We start from the raw sequence: 24,309 nt of genomic DNA on the forward strand, positions 1-24,309 counted from the left end.
AAACTGCCCCCAGGGAAGCACCTTCCCCCTCCCCTGGCCACCTGGGCTTTTTCTGTCAGTATGACCCACCCACTCTCACTGGAGCCCGAGTCAGCCCGCCCTGCCCGTCAGAAAAGCCTTCAGGTACAACAGAGACCTTCACAACAGCTAGCAAAACCCTTACCATTTACCAATAATGATCAATCTCATCATTTATTATGATTCTGAATAAACAACCAAATATCAAAAAGAGAAGTGACAGGAAAAACAGTAAAGCAATTAACCACTGAGGAATTTACTGCAGAAAACCAAAGAGAACTTTAAAAATTCTAATTAGTACCAATGGCTTCAAGAAGATACTGCAACCATAAAATAATAGGCTGTTATGAAAAAATTATCAGAAAAAATGTGACTGTCATGATATAAAGATTTCACGGAGGGGCTATTTTTCAATTTGGATACAGATGAAACCAAATTGGTGATTTGGAAAAGGAGGCTGTGGCAATCTTCAGAAACAAAGAGATGGAAAACATTAAAGAATAATTAAAATATGTGAAAGACCCAGGAAATTCACTGTACATTTAACAGGGGTTCCAGAGGAGAGAAGGGAGAATGGGTGCAACAAATAAACATTTCCATGAGCTGAAGACACCAGGCTAAGATTGTCCCTGTCAACTATCAAGCAGGAACATATCTGATGTGATTTCTTATCAGGATCCCACAACCTTCGAAAGAGAAAAAACAGGTTGCCTGTAAAGAAGTACGAGTCAGCCTTGCAGTGGACTTGTAACTGCTAATTTATGGATAGTGAGGTCATGGAGCTTGTCTGCAAAATTCTGAGGGAAAAGGACTTCCAGCATGGACAGTGGTTTGCCTAAGTAACAGTAGTCTGTAAGTTTGAAGGTAAAACTAGTCATTCTCAAACAGACCAGAAATCAGAAGGTATATGCCCCTAATACAAACTTTCAGGGTAGAAAAATCAAGAATTATTCAACAAAATAAAAAATGAATCTTTAAAGTAGAGGACATGAAGTTATGAATAATTTTCCATTTCTCCCCATTTACTGTCAACTGGCAAAGGAAACAACTTTGGAGTAGAGGCTGCAGGATTTTGTGGACCACAGACTGGGTTCTGAATACTGGGCTCAAATGAACCGCGCTCCATTTTGCTTTCGTGTGCCTTCATGCTTCACATCCTCTCAGGAATATTCTTTCACACCAAAATTGAAGGCAGTTCTCTTTCACCCACTTTCATGTATCTGAATCCGTTTTTTAGGGAGTTTGGTATAAAACCGCAGGTCTGCCCAGCTATTCCCCAGCACGCCAGCTGGCTGACACTCACCCGGAACCGTGATGCACCACCACCGCCGCCAGGTCGTACAGGCAGTGCTCTGGGCCGCTGTTCTCGGGCTACAGAACAAGGGAGAAGGCATCCCAGGACCAAGTTAGGCACAGTGCTCAGTGGCTTCAGTATCTCCTCCCTCAGTGACCTCTCCCCACTGTCTGTGAAGACTTAATTTTACTGAACACAATCTTTTCACCATGCTAACAAAGGTAATTACCTTACCTCTAGTAAGTAGCATTTCATGTCTAGGCCTCTCAGTGGAAATTCTACATATGTATCAACTTTGTTTCTTAAATATGCTGTCCAATGAAATCTTTTCAAATGTAAGCATAGCACCTGGATGAGAAATAAGGTGAAAGATTGTAAACAAACACCTAAAATTTACCTTTCAATCAAAATAAACTACTCAGTACTAATGTCTCTCAAATAGTATTTTAGGTGGTCCATCAGTTTTTCTTTTGATCCTTGATACTGCTTTCTTCCATGCATATAGTATTATGATATTATGATTTGTAATAAATACATATTTGGTCTAAGTTCCCTTTTCTGGCATACAGCTCCTAAAACCCTTCGAATTTCCTAAGCAATGAGAGTGAGAAACATGTCTTTTGTTCTGTTGATGAGGTGACAGGTGGACCTACCTTAGGATGAGGGCTGGTTGCCATTATCCCACCAAGTGATTGGAAGCCTGGAATTTTCTGTCCCACCACCCTGACCTCCGGGGAGGGGAGAAGGAGTGGCACTGGAATGATCACCAATGGCCAATGATTTCATCAGCTTTGCCTATGTAATGAGGCTGCCATAAAAACCCAAAAGGACTAGGTTGGTAGAGCTTCCAGGTTAGAGAACCAGAATGCTTCCATGTGCCACATTCCAGGGTTCAAACTCCACAAGAACAGAAGCTCCTTTGTTTGTGACTTGGCTCTATGTATTTCTTCATCTGGTTGTTGATTCGTATCCTTTAATTTCCTTGGTAATAAATCAGTAATCTAGTGAGTGAACGGGTTTCCTCAGTTCTGTGAGCTGCTCTAGCCAATTCATGGAACCCAAAGAGGGGGAATGGGAACCTCTGATTTATAGCCAATCAGAAGTACAGGAAACCACCTGGACTTGCAACTGACATGTGAAGTCCAAAGAGGAGGGGGTCGTGGTAACCTCCAATGAGTAAGTAAGAAGTACAAACAACCTGGGCTTGTGACTGGTGTCTGAAGTGGAGGGTGGTCTTGTGGGAATGAGCCCTTAACCTGTGGAATCTGCTGTTATCTCAGGATAGTGTCAGAATTAAGCTGGTTGTAGGACAGACACCCAGCTGGTGTGGGAGGCCTGCTTGTTGGTGATGTGGTGGGAATCTCTCCCCTTCCACACACTGGAAACTGTGATCAGGACACATTTAGGTATGCATTATCAAAGGGTTTATTTAGCTTTTACTGAAGGCCTAGAGACCGATACAGAAGAGATCACACAAAGTTACAAAAATAATTTGTTTTCCCATCAATCATAAGCATTTTCTTCTCAAAACTGCCTTATAATTTGAAACTCAACACTTACCTTGGGTAGTTTTTGAATCCAAAACTTTTTAGTGGACTTTTGTTTCTTTTTGCACTTGTGGCACATATATAACTCTGTCTCATCAAGTTCTTCTAAGTCAGTAAAACTGCGAAGACAATCTAAAACCAAATTGATATCGGCAGCATGAAAACTGTAAGTTTTTAATAGAGGCAGTGTACCGTAGAGACAAAGACTGCACTTTGAAGCTGAACAACTCAGGCTCAAATCTCAGCTTTATTAGCCGTTATGACCTTGCAAAAGTCAGCCTTTCTCAGTTACAAAATGAAGACCGAATAATAATAATACCTACCTTGAAGAACTGCTGTAAGGAAGAGAAATGTGTGTAAAGTGCCTGGCATCATGTCTGACTTCTGGTAATAAGCAGTTAAGTACAGGTGGTTATTATTTTCTCAGATGTATTGTTGGGATTGCTATTATTAATGAAAGAATTAGTCTGAATAATACTAACAGTGGTTCCCTAATGAAATCAAGCTTCAAACAGCAATCTTCTCTCAATATCTTTACATTACAAAGGACAAAGCCCAAAGTTCATAAAGTCAAATTTAGATCATTTTCAGTCATAACTTATTAGAAAATAAACATAGATTGCAGAAGGCTACGTTACCAACTTTCCTACTATACCCGCCAGTGAATCCTTTGTTCCAGACTCTACTCTCAATCCCCTGGATAAACCACAGCTACGTATTTTTCCTTTAATGATTTAATTGTCTACTCGGGGGCTTGGTACACTGTGGCCCCAAGCCAAATCCAGCCACCTGGTTTTGTAAATAAAGTTTTGTTGGAACATAGCCACACCCATTCATTTATATATTGTATGTGGCTGCTTTTACGCTTCAACAGCACAGTAGAGCAGTTGGGACACAGATCTTTACATGCTGTAAAGCCTAAAATATTTACTTATTTGGCCCGTTATAGAAAAAGTGTGCTGACTCCTGGTGCAATCAGTAATATATTCAGAAGTCTATATAAAATGTATGTATTATTCTGTAGAGATTGAATAATATATTATTTTTAGAGAAAAATCTGAATGCCTGTGCACCCACCAATCAGGTAAAGAAACAGATTCTCTCTAGTACTTGAGGAGCCAGTTTACGTGACTGGCACCCCTTAGTGTTGGGCAGTGGACCCCGTGGGGCCACATGCGGGAGCCCTGTCAGGAGCTCCCTGTGTACCTCTTCCCAACCACACCACCCCCCCAAAGTAGCCATTGTTTTCCTGACTTTAGGTGTTCATCATTACTTTGCTTATCTTTATAGACCACATACATGCATCTTTAAACAATATAATGTTTAGTTTGAAAAGCTGGGTGGCAAGCACAAACCTATCTATATAAGGAAAAGCAACACTGTCTTACTCAGCGTGTTCAGGTCCTAGCCAGCCGTGGATACCAAGGCAGAGGAGGGGAGCCCCTTCAGGGCACAGCAGTGGGGCAAGGGCCAGTGGCTGGCAGGGGGCCATGTGTTCTTTTTTTTTAATTGAAGTATAATTGACATATAACATATTAGTTTCAAGTGTACCACATAATGATTTGATAATTGTGTATGTTGAAAAATGATTACCACAATAAGCCTAGTTGACATTCATCACCATACATAGCTACAAAATCTTTTTTTCTTGTGATAAGAACTTTTAAGATCTAATCTCTTAGCAACTTTCAAATATATAATATGGTATTAACTACAGTCACCATGCTGTAGACATTACATCCCCAGGATTTTATAGCTGTTATTTTATAGCTGCACGTGTGTGCCTTTTGACCCGTTCACCCATTTCACCCACCCTCATCCACCCCTTGCCTCCCCCACATCTGACCCTGCCTCTGCTAACCACCAATCTGTTCTATTTATCTATGAACTTGGGTTTATTTATAGATTCCACATATAAGAGAGATCATATGGTATTTGGCTTTCTCTGTCTTATTTCACTGAGTATAATGCCCTCAAGGTCTATCCATGTTGTCACAAATGGCAAGGTTTCCTTTTTATGGCTGAATAATATTCGTGTGTGTGTGTTTTAGTTACATTTTCTTTATCCATTGATGTATTGACACTTAGGTTGTTTCCATATCTTGGCTATTGTAAACAATGCTGCAATGAACATGGGGGTGCATATACCTTTTCAAATTAGTGTTTTCATTTTCTTCCAATAATAATCCAGAAGTGGAATTGCTGAATCATATGGTGATTCTATTTTTAATTTTTTGAGGAACATCCATGCTGTTTTCCACAGTGACTGCACCAATTAACATTCCCCCCAGCAGTACACAAGGGTTCCCTTTTCTCCACATCCTCACCAACACTTGTTATTTTTTGGTGTTTTTTTTTTTTGTTCTGTTTTTTTTTTATTTTTATAATAGCCATTCTGACAGGTGTTAGGTAATATCTCATTGTGGTTTTGATTTGCATTTCCTGATAATTAGTGATGTTGAGCATCGTTTCATGCACCTGTTTATCATCTGATGTCGTCTTTGGAAAAATGTCTATTCAGATCCTCTGCCCACTTTTTAATCAATTTTTTTGTTGTTATTGAATTGTATGAGTTTTTATATATTTTGGATATTAACCCCTTCTCAGATAGATGATTTGCAAATATTTCTCCCATTCAGTAGGTTGCATTTTCATTTTGCCAATGATTTCTTTTGCTGTGCAGAAGCTTTTCAGTTTGATGTAGTCTCACTTCTTTACTGCCTATGTTTTCTTGCGGGAGTTTTATGGTTTCAGGTCTTACATACGAGTCTTTACTCCATTTTGAGTCAATTTTGGTGTATGGCATAAGATAGTGGTCCAGTTTCATTCTTTTGCATATGGCTGTCCAGTTTTCCCATCACCATTTATTAAAGACTGTCCTTTATTGTATATTCTTGGCTCCTTTGTTATAAATTGACTATATATATGCATAGGTTTATTTCTGGGTGCTCTGTTCTGTTTCATTGATTGTGTCTGTTTTTATGCCAATACCATACTGCTTTGATTACTACAGCTTTGTAGTACACTTTGAAATCAGAGAGCATCATGTCTCCAGCTTTGTTCTTCCTTCTCAAGACACTTTGGTTATTTGGAGTCCTTTGTGGTTCCATACACATTTTAGGGCTGTTTGTTTCATTTCTGTGAAAAATGCCACTAGAATTTTGATAGGGATTGAACTGAATCTGTAAATTGCTTTGTGTAATATGAACATTTTAGCAATATTCTTCCAATCCACGAGCACAGAATATCTTTCCATTTATTTGTGTTTTCTTCAATTTATTTCATCAATGTCTTACAGTTTTCAGTGCAATGTCTTACATTTAACCAACCAGGTCTTTCACCTTAATTATTTTATTCTTTTTGATGCAATTGTAAATAGGATTATCTTCTTAACTGTCTGATAGTTTGTTATTAGTGTGTAGAAATGCAATAGTATTTGTACATTTATTCTGTATTCTGCAACTTTACCGAATTCATTTATTAGTTGTAACAGGTTTTCGGTGGAGTCTTTATAGAGTTTTCTGTATGTGATGTCATCTGAAAATAGTAAGTTTTACTTCTGCCTTTCCAATTTGGAGGCCTTTTATTTCTTCTTGCTAACTGCGCTGGCTAGGATTTCCAATACTATGGTTTAATAAAAGTGGTGAGAGTGGGCATCTTTGTTTTATTCCTGATCTTAAAGGAAAAGCTTTCAACTTTTCACCATTGAGTGTAATGTTTGCTGTGGGATTGTCATATATGTCCTATATTATTTTGAGATGTGTTGTCTCTATACCAACTTTGCTGAGAGTTTTTATCATAAATGGATATTGAATTTTGTCAAGTGGTTTTTCTGCATCTATTGATATCATTATATGATTTTCATCCTTTATTTTGTTAATGTAGTGGATCACATTAATTGGATTTGTGGCTGTTGAACCATCCTTGCGTCCTTGGAATAAATCCCACATGATCATGGCGTATGATCCTTTTAATGTATTGTTGAATTTGGTTTGCTAATACAGTGGCACCTCGGTTTTTTATTGTCTCCGTTAACGAACATTTCAGTTTACAAACGCCGTAAATTTTATGGATCTATGGTATCATTAGATAGTAAAATTCATGCTGAATTTGCAGTTTTAGGGGTTGATTTTAAAGGTCTGGAACGTATTAATCCATTTTGCATTATTTTCTATGGGAAAACTGTGCCTTGGTTTTCCAACGTTTCAGAACTCGGTCTTCTGGAACAGATTACGTTCGAAAACCGAGGTACCACTGTATTTTGTTGAGGATTTTTGTACACAGATTCATCAGAGATATTGGCCTGTAATTTTTTTTTTTCTTGTGGTGTCCTTGTCTGGTTTTGTTATCACGGTAATGATGGTTTTGTAAATGAGTTTGGAGGTATTTCCTCCTCTTCTATTTTTTGGAAGAGTTTAAGGATTGGTATTAATTCTTCTTGAATGTTTGGTAGAGTCACCAGTGAGTGAAGCCCTCTGGTCCTGGACTTTTGTTTGTTGGGAGGTTGTTTGATTACTGACTCAATCTCCTTACTAGTAATTGTTCTGTTCAGATTTTCTGTTTCTTCATGACTCAGTCTTGGTAGATTGTATATTTCTAAGAATTTATGCATTTTTCTAGGTTGTCCAGTTTGTTGGCACAGTAATCTCATATGATCCTTTTGTATTTCTGTGGTATCAGTTGTAATGTCTCCTCATTCACTTCTGATTTTATGTGAGTCCTCTGTCTCTTCTTGGTGAGTCTAGCTAAAAGTGTGTCAATTTTTCTTAAGAACCAGCTCTTAGTGCCACTGATCTTTTCTATTGTCTTTTTAGTCTCTGTTTCATTTTTTTCTGCTCTGATCTTTGTTACTTCCTTCCTTCTACTAACTTTGGGCTTTGTTTGTTCTTTTTTTAGTCCTTTAAGGTGTAAAGTTAGGTTGTTTGAGGTTTTTCTTGTTTGAGGTAGGCATTTATTGCCATGAACTTCCCTTTTGTAACTACTTTGGCTGCCTCCCACAAGTTATGGCATGTTGTACTTCCATTTTCATTTGTCTCGAGGTAATTATTTCTCTTGATTTCTTCAACCCATTTGTCAGCGGTATGCTGTTTAATCTCCACGTATTTGTGGAACTTGCCAGTTACCTTCTTATAATTGAATTCTAGTTTCATACTATTGTGGTTGGAAAAGACATGATTTTAATCTTACATTTATTGAGGCTTGTTTTGTGGCCTAACATATGATCTATCCTGAAGAATGTTGCATGTGCTCTTGAGAAGAAGGTGTATTATTGCTTTTGGATGGAATGTTTCACATATGTCTATAAAGTCTGTCTGGTATTACGAGTCATTTAAGGCCAATGTATCCTTATGGATTTTCTGTTTAGAAAACAGGCGAGTTTCAGAGCCCTGTCCAAGTTCACTGATTCGTCCAATCTGCTGTTTTCAGTTCCGTTATTGTAGTCTTCAGCTCCGTGACTTCTATTTGGTACTTTATATTTTCTCTCTTTGTTGAAGTTCTCACTGTATTCATCCATACTTCTCCCAAAACCAGTGAGCATTTTTCTGACCATTACTTTGAATTCTATCAGGTAAATTATATATCTTTGTTTCATTAAAATTTTTTTCTGAGGTTTTTATCATGTTTTCCATTTGGAACATATTCCTCTGTTTCTTCATTTTGCTTGACTCTACTGGTTTCTCAGCATTAGATAAAACGGGCATCTCTCCCAGTCTTGAAGGAGTGGCCTCATTCAGAGATGAACCTTAACATTCAACCCTGCCCTAGCTCTTAGTTGTCTCTCAAAGCAACTTGTGATTGTCCAAGCAACCTATTTTATTTTAATAGCTCCCAGTAGTTAAGGGTTTGTCAAGACTTGTCAGGGTCCCAAAGGGGAGAACCTCCATCAGCCACTAGATTCAGGCTGATTGCAAGCCAGATGCTCACGCAGCAGCTTTTAAAGTATGCAAATCTACACAGTCCTGTGGGACCACAAGCGTAAGCCCTGCTGGCCACCACAGCCCGGCGATCTGGAGGTGGCCCCAGGAGTTGAAAAAATCGGGGCTGCTTATATACTCATATGCTCCTTTCTGGGAGATACTGGCGAGCTATAGCAGGGCAGAGAGAGAGCACAAAGATGGTGTACCCCAGCCAACATTTCCTGAGAGCACCTCCGTAGGCCCCTACGGGTACCAAACCTGAAGCCTGCCCTGCCCCTCAGGCCAAAGCTCCAGAACAAGCAAATAGGCCTCTTTCAAAGAAAGACCGGGGGTGTGTTTCAGTCTGAGGTCTGCACTGTGCCCTGGGGATGGTAGCCTGCCAAGAACTCTCTCTCCGATTGTTACAGTCCTGTGGGACCCAGGAACACAAGCTCCCCTGGCCACCAGAGCCAGGAGATCCAGGGGAATCCCTAGGGCAGCAGCCACAAAATCGGGGTACCAGATATGTGTAAGAGCTCCCTCTGAGATAGCACAGCAGAGGGAGAGCAGGACGATAGCACCCACCAGCTGAGGTCTCTGGAAAGGATTACAGCCAGCCCTCACATGTGTGTTTAATTAGAAGCCTGCCCTTTGGGCTGCAGCTATGAAGATAAGCTAGTAAGTCTCTTTCACAGAAAGACTGAGCTCCTGAGTCTGTTGCCTCTTGTTTTGCCCTGAGGGTGGTAGCTATTTAAAAACTTTCTCTATTGGTTGAGGTCCTGTGGGACCTGTGAGCAGAAGCTCCACTGGCCAGCAGAGCCAGGCGATGCAGAGTTGTCCTCTGGCAGCAGCCAAAAAAAGGGGCACCAGACATGTAAAAGCTCCGCTCTGGAGCGTGGCAGAGGGAGAGCACAAAGATGGTGCTGCCAGTTCCATCCTCAATGTGGATCCAGCAGGCCCCTGCCCCTCAGGTGACTGCTTTGGGACCAGCAAATGAGCCCATTTCACATAAAGTCGGGGTGCTTTTCTATCGGCTGCATCTGTGCTCAGCCCTAGGGTGAGTGAGTCTGTGCACAAGCCCTTTCTCAGTTCACTTCAGCCTCGTGAATGGGGGTCCTCTCTCAGGTGCAGGTCTTAAAAGCTGCAGTACCTGATGTAGGGTTCAAACCCTTCGCTCCTCAGGGAGAAGCTCTGAGTTTTAGTTCTCTCCTGATTGTGCATCACCACACCAGGGCGTGGAAGAGATTGTGTCTCAGCCTCTCCTACCCTCTTCGATGTGATTTCCCTCTCACTTCCCTGATGTGCAGGATTTGCTCAGCTAGTTTTTAGGGGTTTTTTGCGGAGGAAATTGTTCCATATGTAGCTGTAGATTCAGTGTGTCCCTGGGAGGAGGTGAGCTCCGGATCTTCTTACTTCACCATCTTGAAGTAGAACCCTCCCCACCCATGCATTTTTGAATATGCCTTCACGCCCTGAATCCAACACCTGGAATGTACATCCCACCCCTTACTCCCCTCAACTCAGCGTAATTCTCACTTATTTTCTTTTTGAGGCTTTCCCAACCTTCAGTGGGCAGTGACCCCTCTCTTCAACTTTGTCCTAAAAAAGCTCGTGAATATAAAACATTGCAAACCTGTTTTATGTCAAGGATGGTTCCGACTAAAGGCCACAGTTTCAACCTTATTTTTCCTGAAGCAAGTCTCATACACTTAACCCAAACTTAGAGTGATGCTGTCCTCAGGGACCTCCCAAGTTCCACATCTTTAGCTATAGAGAGCACTGACTACACGTCAGGCTGGCTAGGAATCCCTCTAGATTGATTACTTTGGTGTTTGTAAGTGCTGAAGCTCAAATCATGGGAGCTGTCATCACCACATATTTGTTGCATCATGTAAAAAGCTGTTGCCTAGGGCTAGGGTTGGGGGAGAGATTAGATATAGAGGAAAAAAATAGAATTTTCCATATTTAAAAATCAGCATGTAAACATTCAATAAACTAGGAAAAGAAAGCAACTTCTTCAACACGATCAAGTCCATATAAGAAAATCCCAAAGCAAACATCATACTCAGTGGTCAAAAACTAAAAAAAGGCTTTTACCCTAGGATCAGAAACAAGACGAGGATGCTGCTTTTGCCACTTCAACATAGTATATTGAAAGTTTTAGCCGGAGCGATTAGACAAGAAAAAAATAAAAAGCATCCAAATTGAAAATGAAAAAGTAAAATCATCTCTGTTCATAGATGACACGAGCGTAAATGTAGAAAATGCTAAGGATTAAAAAAACAAAAACCTTCTACTATTAATAAATGAATTTGGCAGTTGCAGGATATAAAATCAACACACAAAAAAATCATTGTTTCTATAAAGCAACAATGAACAATCCAAAAAGGAAATTAAGACAATTCCATTTACAATCACATCAAAAAGAATAAAATTCTTAGTAATACATTTAACCAAAGAGACAAAAGAATTACACACTGAAAACTACAAAACATTACTGAAAGAAGTTTATATAAAGACATAAATAAATGGACAGATATCCCATTTCAGGGACTGGGAGACATTAATTTGACAATACTACCCATAGCCATCCACAGATTCAATGCAATCTCTGTCAATATCCCAATGGCATTTTTTTTTTTTGTAGAAATAGAAAAGCCCATTCTAAAATTCACATGGAATCTCAAAGAATCCCAAATAGCCAAAACAATCCTGAACAAAAAAGAACAAAGTTGCAGGACTCAACAACACTTTTCTAATTTCAAAACTTATTACCATGTTTCCCCGAAAATACCTAGCCGGACAATCAGCTCTAATGCAAAAATTAATAGTAAAATAAGACCAGGTCTTATAGTAAAATAAGACCAGATCTCATATTAATTTTTGCTCCAAAAGACGCATTAGAGCTGATAGTCCGGCTAGGTCTTATTTTCAGGGAAACACGGTATAAAATTACAGTAATCAAAACAATGTAGTGCTGGCATAAAGTCAGACAGACACATAGATCAGTGAAACAGAATAGAGAGCCCAGAAATAAACCCTCTAATATATGGGCCATTGACTTTTGACAAGAGCAACAGGACCACTCCATAGGGAAATGGCAGTCTTTTCAACAAATGGTGCTGGAAAAATTGGGTATTCACACGCAAAAGAATGAAGATGGACCTTTACCTAATACCATATATAAAAACTAACTCAAAATGGATCAAAGACCTAAACGTAAGACATGAAACTCTTAGAAGAAAATATACAGGAAAAGCTTCATGACATTCGATTTGGCAATGATTTGATATGACACCAAAAGCACAGTCAACAAAAGAAAAATGAGATAAACTAGACCTTGTGAAAATTTTTAAACTTTTGTGTATCAAAGGACACTAACAAGAAAGTGAAAAGACAAACCACAGAATGGGAGAAAAATATTTGCAAATCATGTCTCTGATAAAGAATTAATAGCCGCAGGTCCGGCCCAGTGGCTCAGGCGGTTGGAGCTCTGTGCTCCTAACTCCGAAGGTTGCCGGTTCGATTTCCACGTGGGCCAGTAGGCTCTAAACCACAAGGTTGCCAGTTCAATTCTTCGAGTCCTGCAAGGGATGGTGAGCTCCGCCCCCTGCAACTAAGATTGAACACGGCACCTTGAGCTGAGCTGCCTCCTGAATGGCTCAGCTGGTTGGAGCGCCTTCTCTCAACCACAAGGTTGCCAGTTCGATACCTCGACTCCCACAAGGGATGGTGGGCTCCGCCTCCTGCAACTAAGATTGAACACGGTACCTTGAGCTGAGCTGCCGCTGAGCTCCTGGATGGCTCGGTTGCAGCGCGTCCTCTCAACCACAAGGTTGCTGGTTCGACTCCCACAAGGGATGGTGGGCTGCGCCCCCTGCAACTAGCAACAGCAACTGGACCTGGAGCTGAGCTGCGCCCTCCACAACTAAGACTGAAAGGACAACAACTTGAAGCTGAATGGCACCCTCCACAACTAAGACTGAAAGGACAACAACTTGACTTGGAAAAAAAGTCCTGGAAGTACACACTGTTCCCCAATAAAGTCCTGTACCCCTTCCCCAATTAAAAAAAAAAAAATCTTAAAAAAAAAAAAAAGAATTAATAGCCACAATAAAGAAAGAACTCCTACAGCTCAACAACAAAAATAAATCACTGACAGCAGTGCAGGAGTGATCTCTGCTTCCTGTATCTTGACATGAAAAAGACTCTCCTAGTAGTCCACATTCAAACTGAAGTCTCTAACGAAGCTGCTGTATTTATGAATATTAATAAAAAAATACTTGGATGGTTTATCTGATTAAAAAATGGGCAAAGGATTTGAATAGACATTTCTCCAGAGAAGATATACAAATGGCCAATATGCACATGAAAAGATGGTCAACATCATTAACTATTAGGAACTGTAAATCAAAACCACAATGAGATACCACTTTACATTCATTATGATGGCTATTACTTTTTTTAAAATGAAAAAAACAGAAAATAACACAAGTTATCTAGAACATGGAGGAATTAGAAATCTCATGCACTGCTGGTGGGAATGTAAAATAGTGCAGCCACTGTGGAAAACAGTTTGACATTTCCTCATAAAGTTAAACATAGAATGACCATGTGATCTAGCAATTCCACTCCTAGGTATATACCCAAAAGATCTGAAAGCAGGGACTCAAACAGATACTTGTCTACCAATGTTCACAGTAGCATTCACAATAGCTAAACGGTAGAAGCAACTCAAGTGTCTAACAACAGATCAATGGTTAAACAAAATGTGGTATACACACACAACAGAATATTATTCATCCTTTAAAAGGAAGGCAATTCTGATCCATTCTACAACATGGATGAACCTTGGAAGACATTATGCTAAGTGTAATAAGCCAGTTACAAAAGGGTTTAACTTACATGAAGTACTTAGAATAAACAAATTCATAGAAAGTAGAATAGAAGTTACCGAGGCAAGGGAGATGGGGAATGGTGAGTCATTAATTGGTACAGTTTCTGTTTTGGATGATAGAAAATTCTAGAAATAGTATTGATAGTTACATAATATTATGAGTTTACTGAATGCTGCTGAATTGTACACTTAAAAATCATTAACATGGTGAATTTTATTATATATATTTTACCAGCACAAAATTTTTTTTTAAATAAGTGAAAATGAATACCTGCTTGAGACTTTCCCAGACAAATAAATAAGAGGTCAGGCAAAAATGATGACTCTGAGATGCTGTTACTCTCTCCGTCCCATTAAAACCACCGTCTCAGGTGGTTTTAAGATTCACCAGCAAGACATTGTTCCCATGTCTCCCTGGCCACACAACACTGAGAAGCAGAAACTACTTGACAGCAGGGAAGCTTTTTTTCCTACATTTAACCTGCATTAACCGCTTTCTGAAAGGGCCTCTCCCCTGTGTATGGACACATGCAGTCATTCAGAGGGGGTTACTAATGATTTAGTAGGTAGTATTGTTAAGTCTCCTTTAGTAATTATTTAGAACCTCTAATTTTAGGGATTTGATACCCTTACAAGAGTTGAAATTACCGAAAGAAAGAAATGTATTAACACTGCACAGCAACTCATTTTGTAGTTTTGGGACCAAAATGTAAAATAGGTACATAGAAATACCGGACTGCTCTCCAGTTTCTCCTCCTGGTTATGGCACTGGTAGGTGGCCGCCTCTGCAGAGGCGCCTCTGCAGAGGGTGGCCGCCTCTGAGACCACGCCAGGTCTCAGAACCACAGCATCTGGTCCTGTCTCACCCTGCTTTTCTGCAAACGAAATCCTTCTCCAGCAGCCTTCAGTGCTCAGCTTCTCCCCAACACAAAGGCAGTTCTTTTAGTTTCCCCCAGCATCTTCCTGCTTTCCAACCTTTTTTCCCTTGTATTTTTCTTCCTTTATACCTCTTTGAAAGTCCTAAGCTTACAGGGTGACCACAAAGTGGTCCCACGGCTGAATTATGCACAAGATAGGGCAGAGTTCCCTCCTTTTCATGTGAGGCCATGTAATAAACCAAACTGGAATGAAAGACCTATTAGATGATTCATGAACGAGCAATACAAGCTGAGCCTGGTTTTTCAAATACTCAAAAATGGTAGCCCACCTGCCTGGAGGGGCCCTCTTTGTATTCTCACACTTCTCCCTGTGACTGAGACAGGCTCAGGAGCCCCACAACTGCTGCTGCACCCCAGACAATTAAGCAGCTTCGCTGTCACAGCTGCATCAGGTCAGAAGACCGGCGTGTCCATGGGCAGCTTCTAGGGCGTTTTATCGTAACAGAGAAGCAACATTATACGCCCGAGCTGAATTAGTTGAGAACTACCCCCACTACCAGTCATCACTATGTCATCTCCATGTGGGTTTTTAAAAGCTTCATAAGCTTTCCTGAAAACCTAATGCTTGTTTGTAATGGTTTCTATGCATTAAAGACAACCCGCAATAATTCTGAAGTTCCAACTGCTACCCTTTTATAAAACAGCTTTTAAATCAGTTTTTAAACAAAAACATCCTTACCATGGTATTTCTGGACAGTAGGCTTGTAAAGGATATTTACTTAACTCTTTGCACTCTTTTGAATTTTCCCCAAATTCTACAATGAGCATACAAAGAATTGTCCCTCTCAGTGGTAAGGAAAACCATTATGGAAACATATACGCACACAAACATGTTTAAAAGGAAGATGACCTAGATACAGCATATCCTTGACATTCAAAGATTTGGAAACTGCCCTTTAAACTACTTGAAAAGTCTGATCCTAAAGTGTATGCACTACAGTTTAGCATTTTGCAACAGCATGAATATGAATTTCGCCTCAAAGCTCACCCGTGGCAGTGAATGCACCACATGGCCCGTGAGTAGACTGCTCCCCACCGGGCATTCGTACCTCAGCAACGCTTGTTGTTCTCTAATAACCTTCACATCTCTCATTAAGGAACTGAGGAAGCTGCTCAAAATTTTCATTTCTATTTTTTTTATTTCATAGGAAAAAAAATGTGCCATCATGGTTTTTGAAACTCCTGAGATTCTCAATGGTTTAAAGGCATATATTTCAAGTGTCAGCCTTCCACATTATGTTAACTGTGAAATAGCATCCCTATGGAGAGCAAGGAATAGAACTGGTTTGTTGAAGTTATTAGATCTTTATGCACTACATAAATTTCATTTAGCAAAGCAGTAATTGGGAGGTATGCATAAATTAATCCACATTTGGTTTTACTGCCCCAAAACAAATACTTAATTATAAAGGTGACACAATAGGTTAAAAAATTCAAACAACCTCCAAGAGCAAGAAAAAATAAGTCACAATTCCATTTCTTCCTGAATCCTATTCCCTTAAGATAATTACAGTGAACAGACGGTGTATACTACTAGGAATTTTAATGCACATATATTTTTTATCTTACACAAATGGATTCATTCTATATACATACTTCTGCAGATAGTGTTTTACTCCACAATATTTTGTAGTTATCTTTCTGTGGCCTGGCTATTGATCAACTTTATCTTTCTTAATTGCTACAACCCACAATAATACAATTTATTAAACCAATGCCCTACTGATGGGCATATAAATTGTTTCTGATTTTTTGCACTAACAAAGAATGCTTTAATGAACATCTTTTACGCGTTACTGTCCACATTTGCAACTGAAATTACTATGCTTAAGGAAATGTCTATTAAAAATGGTGACCGCCACCCTCCAAAACAACTGCACCAATTTATACTCCTAACACCAATATATGAGAATGCCCATTTTCCAAACCTTTCACTAACAATGGATCTTATCTATATCATTTTGACCAATTTTGCTTTACTTAAACTTTCTTGAATATAAGCAAGATGTACTTTTTCTGTTAAATCGATCATTTGCATTTTTCCTTACTTTTAGACTCTTTTTCATATATGTTACAAATATTTGTTTCAAATGTATCATCTCCATTTGCCACTTTTCTTGTTTGTAGTACCAATCAACCACCTAACCGGTGTCATACATTCTTCTCCTGGACAGTCTCAAGAAAGGCAGGCTGATATGAAACTTGGCTGAGTGTTCTGTCTTCCTATGGATACCAGTGGGATATCTACAGAACAAATTCTATTTCATTAGGTCAGAAAAAGTTTTGTTATAGACTTTCCCCTTTAAAACCAGTATTAAAAAGAGAAAAGGTGAGAAATATTTTATGCTTGACCTCACATCTGTGGCAGGCATTCTTATTAGAATTTGGCGGGGAGGGCAGGAAAAGACATTCAGGATTGACTTTTAAATTTTAACACGAATTCATTAAAATGATTAATAACACAGCACATATAGATGGAGCTTATAAATCTATTCAGCTATTTCAGAAGGGGAAAAAAGAATTCTAGAACATTAATTTAGTATCTTACCTCGTAATGAACAAACCGGTCCATTTTCTTGATTCTTAGAACGCTTATTTCTGAACTGACTTGGAATATCTAACGAAAGATCTTAAAAGGAAATAGGAAAACAGCTGTTAAAGTCATATAACCACACTCAAAAAGTAAGTTCAGAATCTGAAGTATTTTTAATAATTTATCTCTACTGTCTTAATTTTCAAAGGAAACATTAAAATTATTATTTTTATCCAGTATCATATCAACATACCAAGTTTGTCTTACCTAGGAATGGATCAAACTTTCTAGATTCTGTTCCACATATGAGGCAGTTAACCTCATTTTGAAGAATACCTCCGAATATAGCCGTGACAACCGTAGATGCACCATTTCTAAAGAAAATCACCACAGAAGAAAACACTTCATTAAAAAACTAAAATAAATCTGTAAGAGCTCCTATAGGTGACTCCCTATGGGGGAATGTATATCATTTATATTTATTTAAATTACAAAACAATACAAAAACTTCAAAACTATATAGATGCAAATAAAAGGTTTAAACCATTGACTGGCCTCCCCCAAGGCTCTCTTCCAAGCCACCACTTTCTCCAAAAGTAACTAATGCTGACATTTGCCATTTCTAACAGTCTCATCCCGTGCATGAGAACCCCTCAGTAGAACCCCTTTCCCCCAAATATATCCTTCAGAAAAGAGAGAACTGTCTTATATTTGAATCTTTGCAAGGCATCTCAATTACTTTACTTTGAATAACAACCTCAATCGCCGATAGATTTAGATTTTTCAGATTGTCATCTGTCACACATTTGGGGAAAAAGAAGTGAGAATTTTAATACATATTTAGTAATTACGGATGGAGGTATGAATTCACCGCTGAAGTGCTGAATGTTACTGTCAACAAGCCTTTTAAAAAGCTCACTTAAAATGATACTGTAAGTAATTCCTTTGTGAAGATCAAGAATACAGCACTTTAAGAATAATAAAAAACCAGTTATCCTAATGTTATTTAACCTCTCTGCCTCCCTTCATCGAATGCAAAACAGGACTACCTCAGAGGCCTGGTGTGAAGATGAAATGAGTTATGTAGACAAGTGCTTACCAAAAAGTGCTTTTAGACAAGTGCTTACCAAAGAGAAAGCCCTTAAAATATGTTAAGGGCTTTTTTATTAGCATAATAGTTAGGATCATACCTGCCTTTTGCTTTTATTTTTGCCCCTAAGTATATATTTTGCACAGGGACCTCACTATTTCTGACAGCTGTGGTATTTCTGGCGTACCACAGAATGGACACAAGAAGAGCTGAGAAAGTGCACCAGTGAGAGCACAATTAGCAAGCTATTACACAGCACTCACTCCATCCAAGCTCCATTCTAAGTCCTTCCCACTTATTAAATCAATTAATCCACACAACAGCTCTCTGAGGTAGATACAGTTATCCCCATTCACAGACCAGGGAAGCTGAAGTCCAAAAGGTTAGATAACTTGGCCCAAGGTCACACAGCTGGTCTGGCCTGAGCAGTTACTCTAACACTATACTCCTTCCCTTAATCAATATAATATTAATAGATACTGAGGTTGTTTCAATATTTTGCTATCGTTAATAGTACAACGAACACCTATATGTCACCCTTTGTGCACTTACGCACCCTTTGTGCACTTATGCAGTTAATTTAAGCCAGTGAAGACTTTTATGCTAATAGCAAAGCGAGGTGATTTCTGTCACTTGCAATCAATAATAATCCTAGTAATACACTGAACCATACTTGCTAAACTGCTACAAACTCACCCTACTGCAATGATGAGGCAGACAAAACCTATCTGACCCATTCTATTATTTCAAGTTTTCTTCCTTTACTGGCAAAATAAGTATATTGCAGCTTTATCATTTTTTTTAAAAAAAGTTCTTCATAAGAAATATGGCTTTTGTTTAGAAATTAAACATAAAGGGAAGAGATACTGGAAACTGTAGAAAATAATGGCCATTTCAGGTTTTAAGTTTAATATCTGTGTCATAAACAAAGGACACACCTCAAAAATATCTACTAAAAATAAAGGGACTATGATCCTTTCATATTGATGTTCACATACAATGCTGCCTTTAATTTAAATAAAAACAATTTTATTACAAAGCAGTACATTTTAACTCAATGTAGTTCTTCCTTTATAATTTCTGTCTCTGAGAAAAGGATACTAATCAAGTCAAAATAAAAAAACAGAATTTTTCATTTAATACTATTTTTAATTTGGTGCTAGCAACACGAACAGTTCTACCAGGTCACAGGTCCTTCCCTTTCTGTACTAGATTCTAATTGGAATCATAGCAACTAGGATCTGGAAGGCCACACATTTTGAGAAGTATGAAAAGTCACACTGGTTACCCTTCTCTGTTAATGGCCAGATTAGCTAGGAGACTGTTTTGTCATTGAAAAGACCTATCTTACTAAGTCAGATTTGTGGACTGCCAGGCAATAATACTACAGCAACCCCTATATAATACCTACTCCTTTCTTTGGGGAGGTCATCTTATAAATCCCTTTCCTGCCTAGGTCAATACAAAACTTTTCAAAAATTTGAACAAAAGGAGACTATAATTAACCAGAATCCAGGCTAAAATATCAGTAAAGTATCCCTGCCTCAAGCAAAATAAATGTTCGAATCTCAAAGTATATTTTGGGGTATTAGTACTTGGAAAAGCAATCCAAAGGTTTGTGTTTTTCATATAGAGAGGTAAGAAATAATTTGAGAACTTACAAATGCCTCAGTTTCAAACAGATATACTTTAGGAAAGTTCAAGTCCAAAATGAAGCTTTAGAAAATTCACATTCAAAATATGTTAAGCCTTTGCTTTTAGTGAATAAATATAATTATCTTAGCATATGAAAATTATTCTCCCATGCATTATTCAGTATAGTTAGAGGAAAAATTCTAAACGCTAAATTGTACAAATATTTTCTTTTTTTTTTTTAACTTTTAAAATAATCTATACCAAATAACAATCAGAACTATACCAAGATGCAAATACAAGATGCCTCTGGTCTGGAAGAAGGAGGGACATGCCAGTCCAGTTAGTCACAAAATTCAAGTGCATAAAAGTTTCATCAAAGGGCCAGGAAAACTCTCCCCCTTCCATTATAAATCTAACAAACAACAACAACAGAAATGTCTGAGGTCCACCAGAAAGACGAAAAGAAACTAACTCTTACATGCAACACTTGTTACTTGCAGACAGAGTAGAATTCTCCTGCAGAATTGCTGAGCGGGAAACACCGTTGAAACCGCCCTGGAGTTCCAAGTGCAGGTGGTCCAAAAGGTAGCGCATGAATTCATGGGCATCCTGCTGCTGATAACCCCTTGAAACAGAGAAACAAGTCTGTCACTGGAGAGGCTCTGCCTGCCCAGCCGAACAGGCAGGGAGGGAAAAGCGCAGGGAAGGGCTGCAGTCCAGCGCTCAGGACAGCTGGGCTCCCTGATTCGTCATCCCCACTTGGTTCACGTTTTACACATAACATTTCTCAAGAAAAAATTCTACTTAAAAACAAGTTAGAAAATACAGAATATTAGAACTGGACTTGCAGTGATCTCAACTGACCTCATTTCAGAGATGAGGAGAATTGAGGGGGCAAAAAAAGGTGTGTGTGTGATTTGCCTAAAGTCCTACAAGACAGTAACAGAAATGGGACGGTAACCCATGTCTCCTGGGTAGACTGTGTCTTTCCATTATCCCACTGGCCCCAGCAGAAGGGGCTCCAGTGTTAAAATTTCACATAACCTCGGCAGAAAACTAGGTCTAAACCACCACTATATGAAATAAGGAATTTAGAACTAATTTTTTAGATTGGAAGATACTACTTTTTAAATACTGGCTGACAGGGAAAGAAAAATTATCTAAAAGTTAAAGATGTCTTATATTCTACATTTGCATCCTAACCTCTGATTCAAAGGAAATTTTAAAAATACTTTTAAATTGACTCATACACAAGTATTCTCTATCCTAAAACTTGAATATATAGAGCAACATTGTCTTAATGTTACTTTTTACATTATAATTCAGACAGGAAATTACACTGAATTCTTATAGTAATACAGATCAATAGCAAGTAAACAGAAATGAGGGCTGACTGAAAATGAAGCTGGTACAGTTGGGAGGTCACAGAGGTTTATGTAGATAAAATAAACCAAGCAATGAAATATAAAGTACTTTCATAAAACTATGGATAGAAAAGACTTCTGCCTACGTTTTGCCAGCATGGAAGGTTCTCTTTAATCTGTCCCCTAAATCTCAATTTTTTGGGGCCTGGTCTTGAGGCAAAACTTCCACCACTCTTCCAGGAAATGGTTCCATAAAATTTCTTTCAACCAGTTTCCCTCAATATAGTATATTTTCCCTCCTTTCCTGAAATTTTTCCTGGATACTATAAATTATGAAAACAATCTGCCTAATCAATGGAACTTAAATAAAAGTCAGTTCAGCATTGCACTATAACTTTTTCTGGACTATTTAACAACTAAATATCAATACATATTCAAGTATTTCTTCATAAGATTCATATGAATAAAAATGTTAAAATTCACAGTCAACAGTATTCAAAGTTGTAGTTCCTTTATATATCTAAGGAGGTACTGTAAACTTTTTCCACACAACATCCTTTTTTTTTCATGATTGAAAGACAGTATTTTAGGCCATATCTGAAAATGTATCACATATAAAAAAGTTTCACCAAAATAATCTGATATCTAACCATGTTTCTAAAATGGGTAACTACTATTACCTAATAGTGATGCTGATTTGCATTTTCATCAAACACATATCTATCCCTGTCTAAAAAAACAATCTTTCCAATGTACATTAATGAATGTTTCCAACCACACCATGATTCTCTTTTCTTATATCAAAATATATTGTTTTCTAATGTTTCCTTTACCATTAGAAACACACTTTTCACCTACACGAGATCATGGAACACAGCTATTTTATAAAGTTAACGGGCTTCTGCTTCAATATGTGATCTTTACCAGAAAACAGTCTCTTCTAAGACTAGGAAAATTTTCTGATTCTAACTAAAGAGACATTTACTATTCCATTTTTAAACATTTAAATAAAACTTCTTACTGACTTATCTGAAGGTCTTAATAAGTATTACTTAGTATGTTAAATTCAACAAACTTCAGTTATCTTTTCAATTATTTCCCAATTTTACAATCTGGGTTTCAGAGTTTCCTCTGCAGTCAAGTTAGGTTTCTCTTGTTTAGTAATCACATTAAGGAAACACTGCTCATGTTTGGGTGCAGTGTTTTTGTTTTGTATACAAGTTATTTCAGCGATGTCAACCAAACAGGTATTTGTGCATCAGTGAGGAAATGGATGAAGAACCAACCGTTATCTCTGAGATAGGCCAGAATTAAGAGAGAAAAGAAAACAGAGGAAAAGAACAGTGGCTCCAATTTTAACACTGTTTGTGACTTTAAAGATTACCTCCTTCTCCTTAATGCCTACAGAAAATCTGTCCTAAAGATGCTGTGAAAAATAATCACTGGAGAGCACACTACAAATACAAAAGGCCTAAAAGATCATTAGTCAACCCTTCTGAACGAGGGGACTGGGAAAGAGGGGCGCTGCTGAAGTACAATGTACGGGAACATGGGGCAACTGGCTCTTCACAACTATCTTTGGCATGATGAGACAAAAAAAGCCCTATTTACCCAAATCCTAAAAAACAAAGAAATGCTCTAAGAAAGAATGACCACAGAAAATATTACTTTGCTCCTGGCTTGAGAGTGAGAAGCAGACAGTCCCAAAAATCGAGCAGACACACACACAGTCCTTGGGTGATGCCCCAATGCACCATGGTGAATACACCTGTACATTGCTGACAATTCGCTGCGTTTTAGCAGTACCGTGTTTCCCCGAAAATAGGCCCTCGCATGATTTTTTAGGATGACATCCCCTGATCATAAGCCCTAATGCATCTTTTAGAGCAAAAATTAATATAAGAGCCGGTCTTATTTTCGGGGAGACACGGTACCAGTGCATAATGTGCAAAATGGCAAAGACCAATCAGGAATAGGATCTGCCTCCATAGAATCAAATTTTATCATTCTAGAACAAACTTCTTCTAAAATCCCTAGGACATACTAGAATTTTAGGTTCTGTTCACATTTAAAGTATCTTTAATATTCATAAAAGAATTCTAAATTATTGTTTTGTCCAAATTATCTACAAAACCAAAATCAGTTAAGTGTAGCTATTTCTATCCAGTATGTGGCACCAATCATGGATGAGTTTCTGCAAGAAAAAAATACCAGAAAATGAAAATTTCAAAAATGGTATTTTGTTTACAAACACACACACAAACACACACACACACACACAAAGCTACAATAGCAAAATTCCTAGTTACAAGAATATTGTTTAAATATAAAATATCAACTGTATAGTATTTTTCAAAGTTCTCTATTTACAAAAACCTATAAAGATTATTTTTAATTAAAATATCACATGCAAACACTCATTTATTGTATACAAAGATCTTTTATACGTTCTGCAAAGCCAGGTAGGATAGTTAGCAAATATAAGAATAATGTGTAAGTAATTTACTCACCATCTTTAAACGTTAATTACAACAAGAACTAATTTTTTAAAAAACTAAATAAAACTCTGGGGAAGTCAAGGCAAACAAATTAAATCAAGTTATACATAAAAGTAGAAACAGTACATAAATGATACCAGAAGCAAGGGAATAAATACTAGACTTGATTTGAATTATCAAGAGACTCCTGGAGAGTGTTAGCATTAAGAAGGATCCTAAAAAAGGAGATGGGACCACAAGGCAAATACTGTAGTCAGGAAGCACACAACAAACAAAGATACGGAGGCAATAAGATGAAATCACGTTAAAGAAAGCAAAGGCTAGCAGAAGAGACTATCAAAACCACGAAAGTCAAGTCTCTTTTGAGCCAGTAATTCCTCTTTTAGATTCTTGCATACGTATATATGAGACTGTCCACTGCAGCAAAAGAACAGCAAAAGATGAGAAACAATCTGTACAATCATTGGTAGGGGATTCTTACACAAATTATGATACAACCACAAAGGAGTTTATGAAGCCATAAAATGGACTGAGAAAGCTATTTATATGCTAATATGAATCATCTCAAAGTAGGAAAAAAGGTATGTACCATTTATGT

At 38.1% G+C, this 24,309-nt stretch overlaps 1 protein-coding gene across 4 annotated transcripts in view; it reads right to left on the minus strand.

Moving 5' to 3' along the window:
* The window catches only part of USP3 (ubiquitin specific peptidase 3), an 80,606-nt gene that overhangs the window by 3,927 nt on the left and 52,370 nt on the right, over positions 1-24,309 (minus strand). For all 4 annotated transcript variants that reach the window (XM_033107787.1, XM_033107790.1, XM_033107788.1 and 1 more), the window contains 6 exons: positions 20,328-20,474; positions 17,392-17,498; positions 17,140-17,220; positions 2,873-2,991; positions 1,547-1,660; positions 1,322-1,389 (listed from right to left, as the gene is read on the minus strand). In XM_033107787.1, the coding sequence (XP_032963678.1) occupies positions 1,322-1,389; positions 1,547-1,660; positions 2,873-2,991; positions 17,140-17,220; positions 17,392-17,498; positions 20,328-20,474 (636 nt within the window). The remainder of the gene's footprint in view (positions 1-1,321; positions 1,390-1,546; positions 1,661-2,872; positions 2,992-17,139; positions 17,221-17,391; positions 17,499-20,327; positions 20,475-24,309) is intronic.

This window comes from Rhinolophus ferrumequinum, chromosome 6 (genome assembly GCF_004115265.2).
Source record: "Rhinolophus ferrumequinum isolate MPI-CBG mRhiFer1 chromosome 6, mRhiFer1_v1.p, whole genome shotgun sequence".
Taxonomy (NCBI): Eukaryota; Metazoa; Chordata; class Mammalia; order Chiroptera; family Rhinolophidae; genus Rhinolophus; species Rhinolophus ferrumequinum.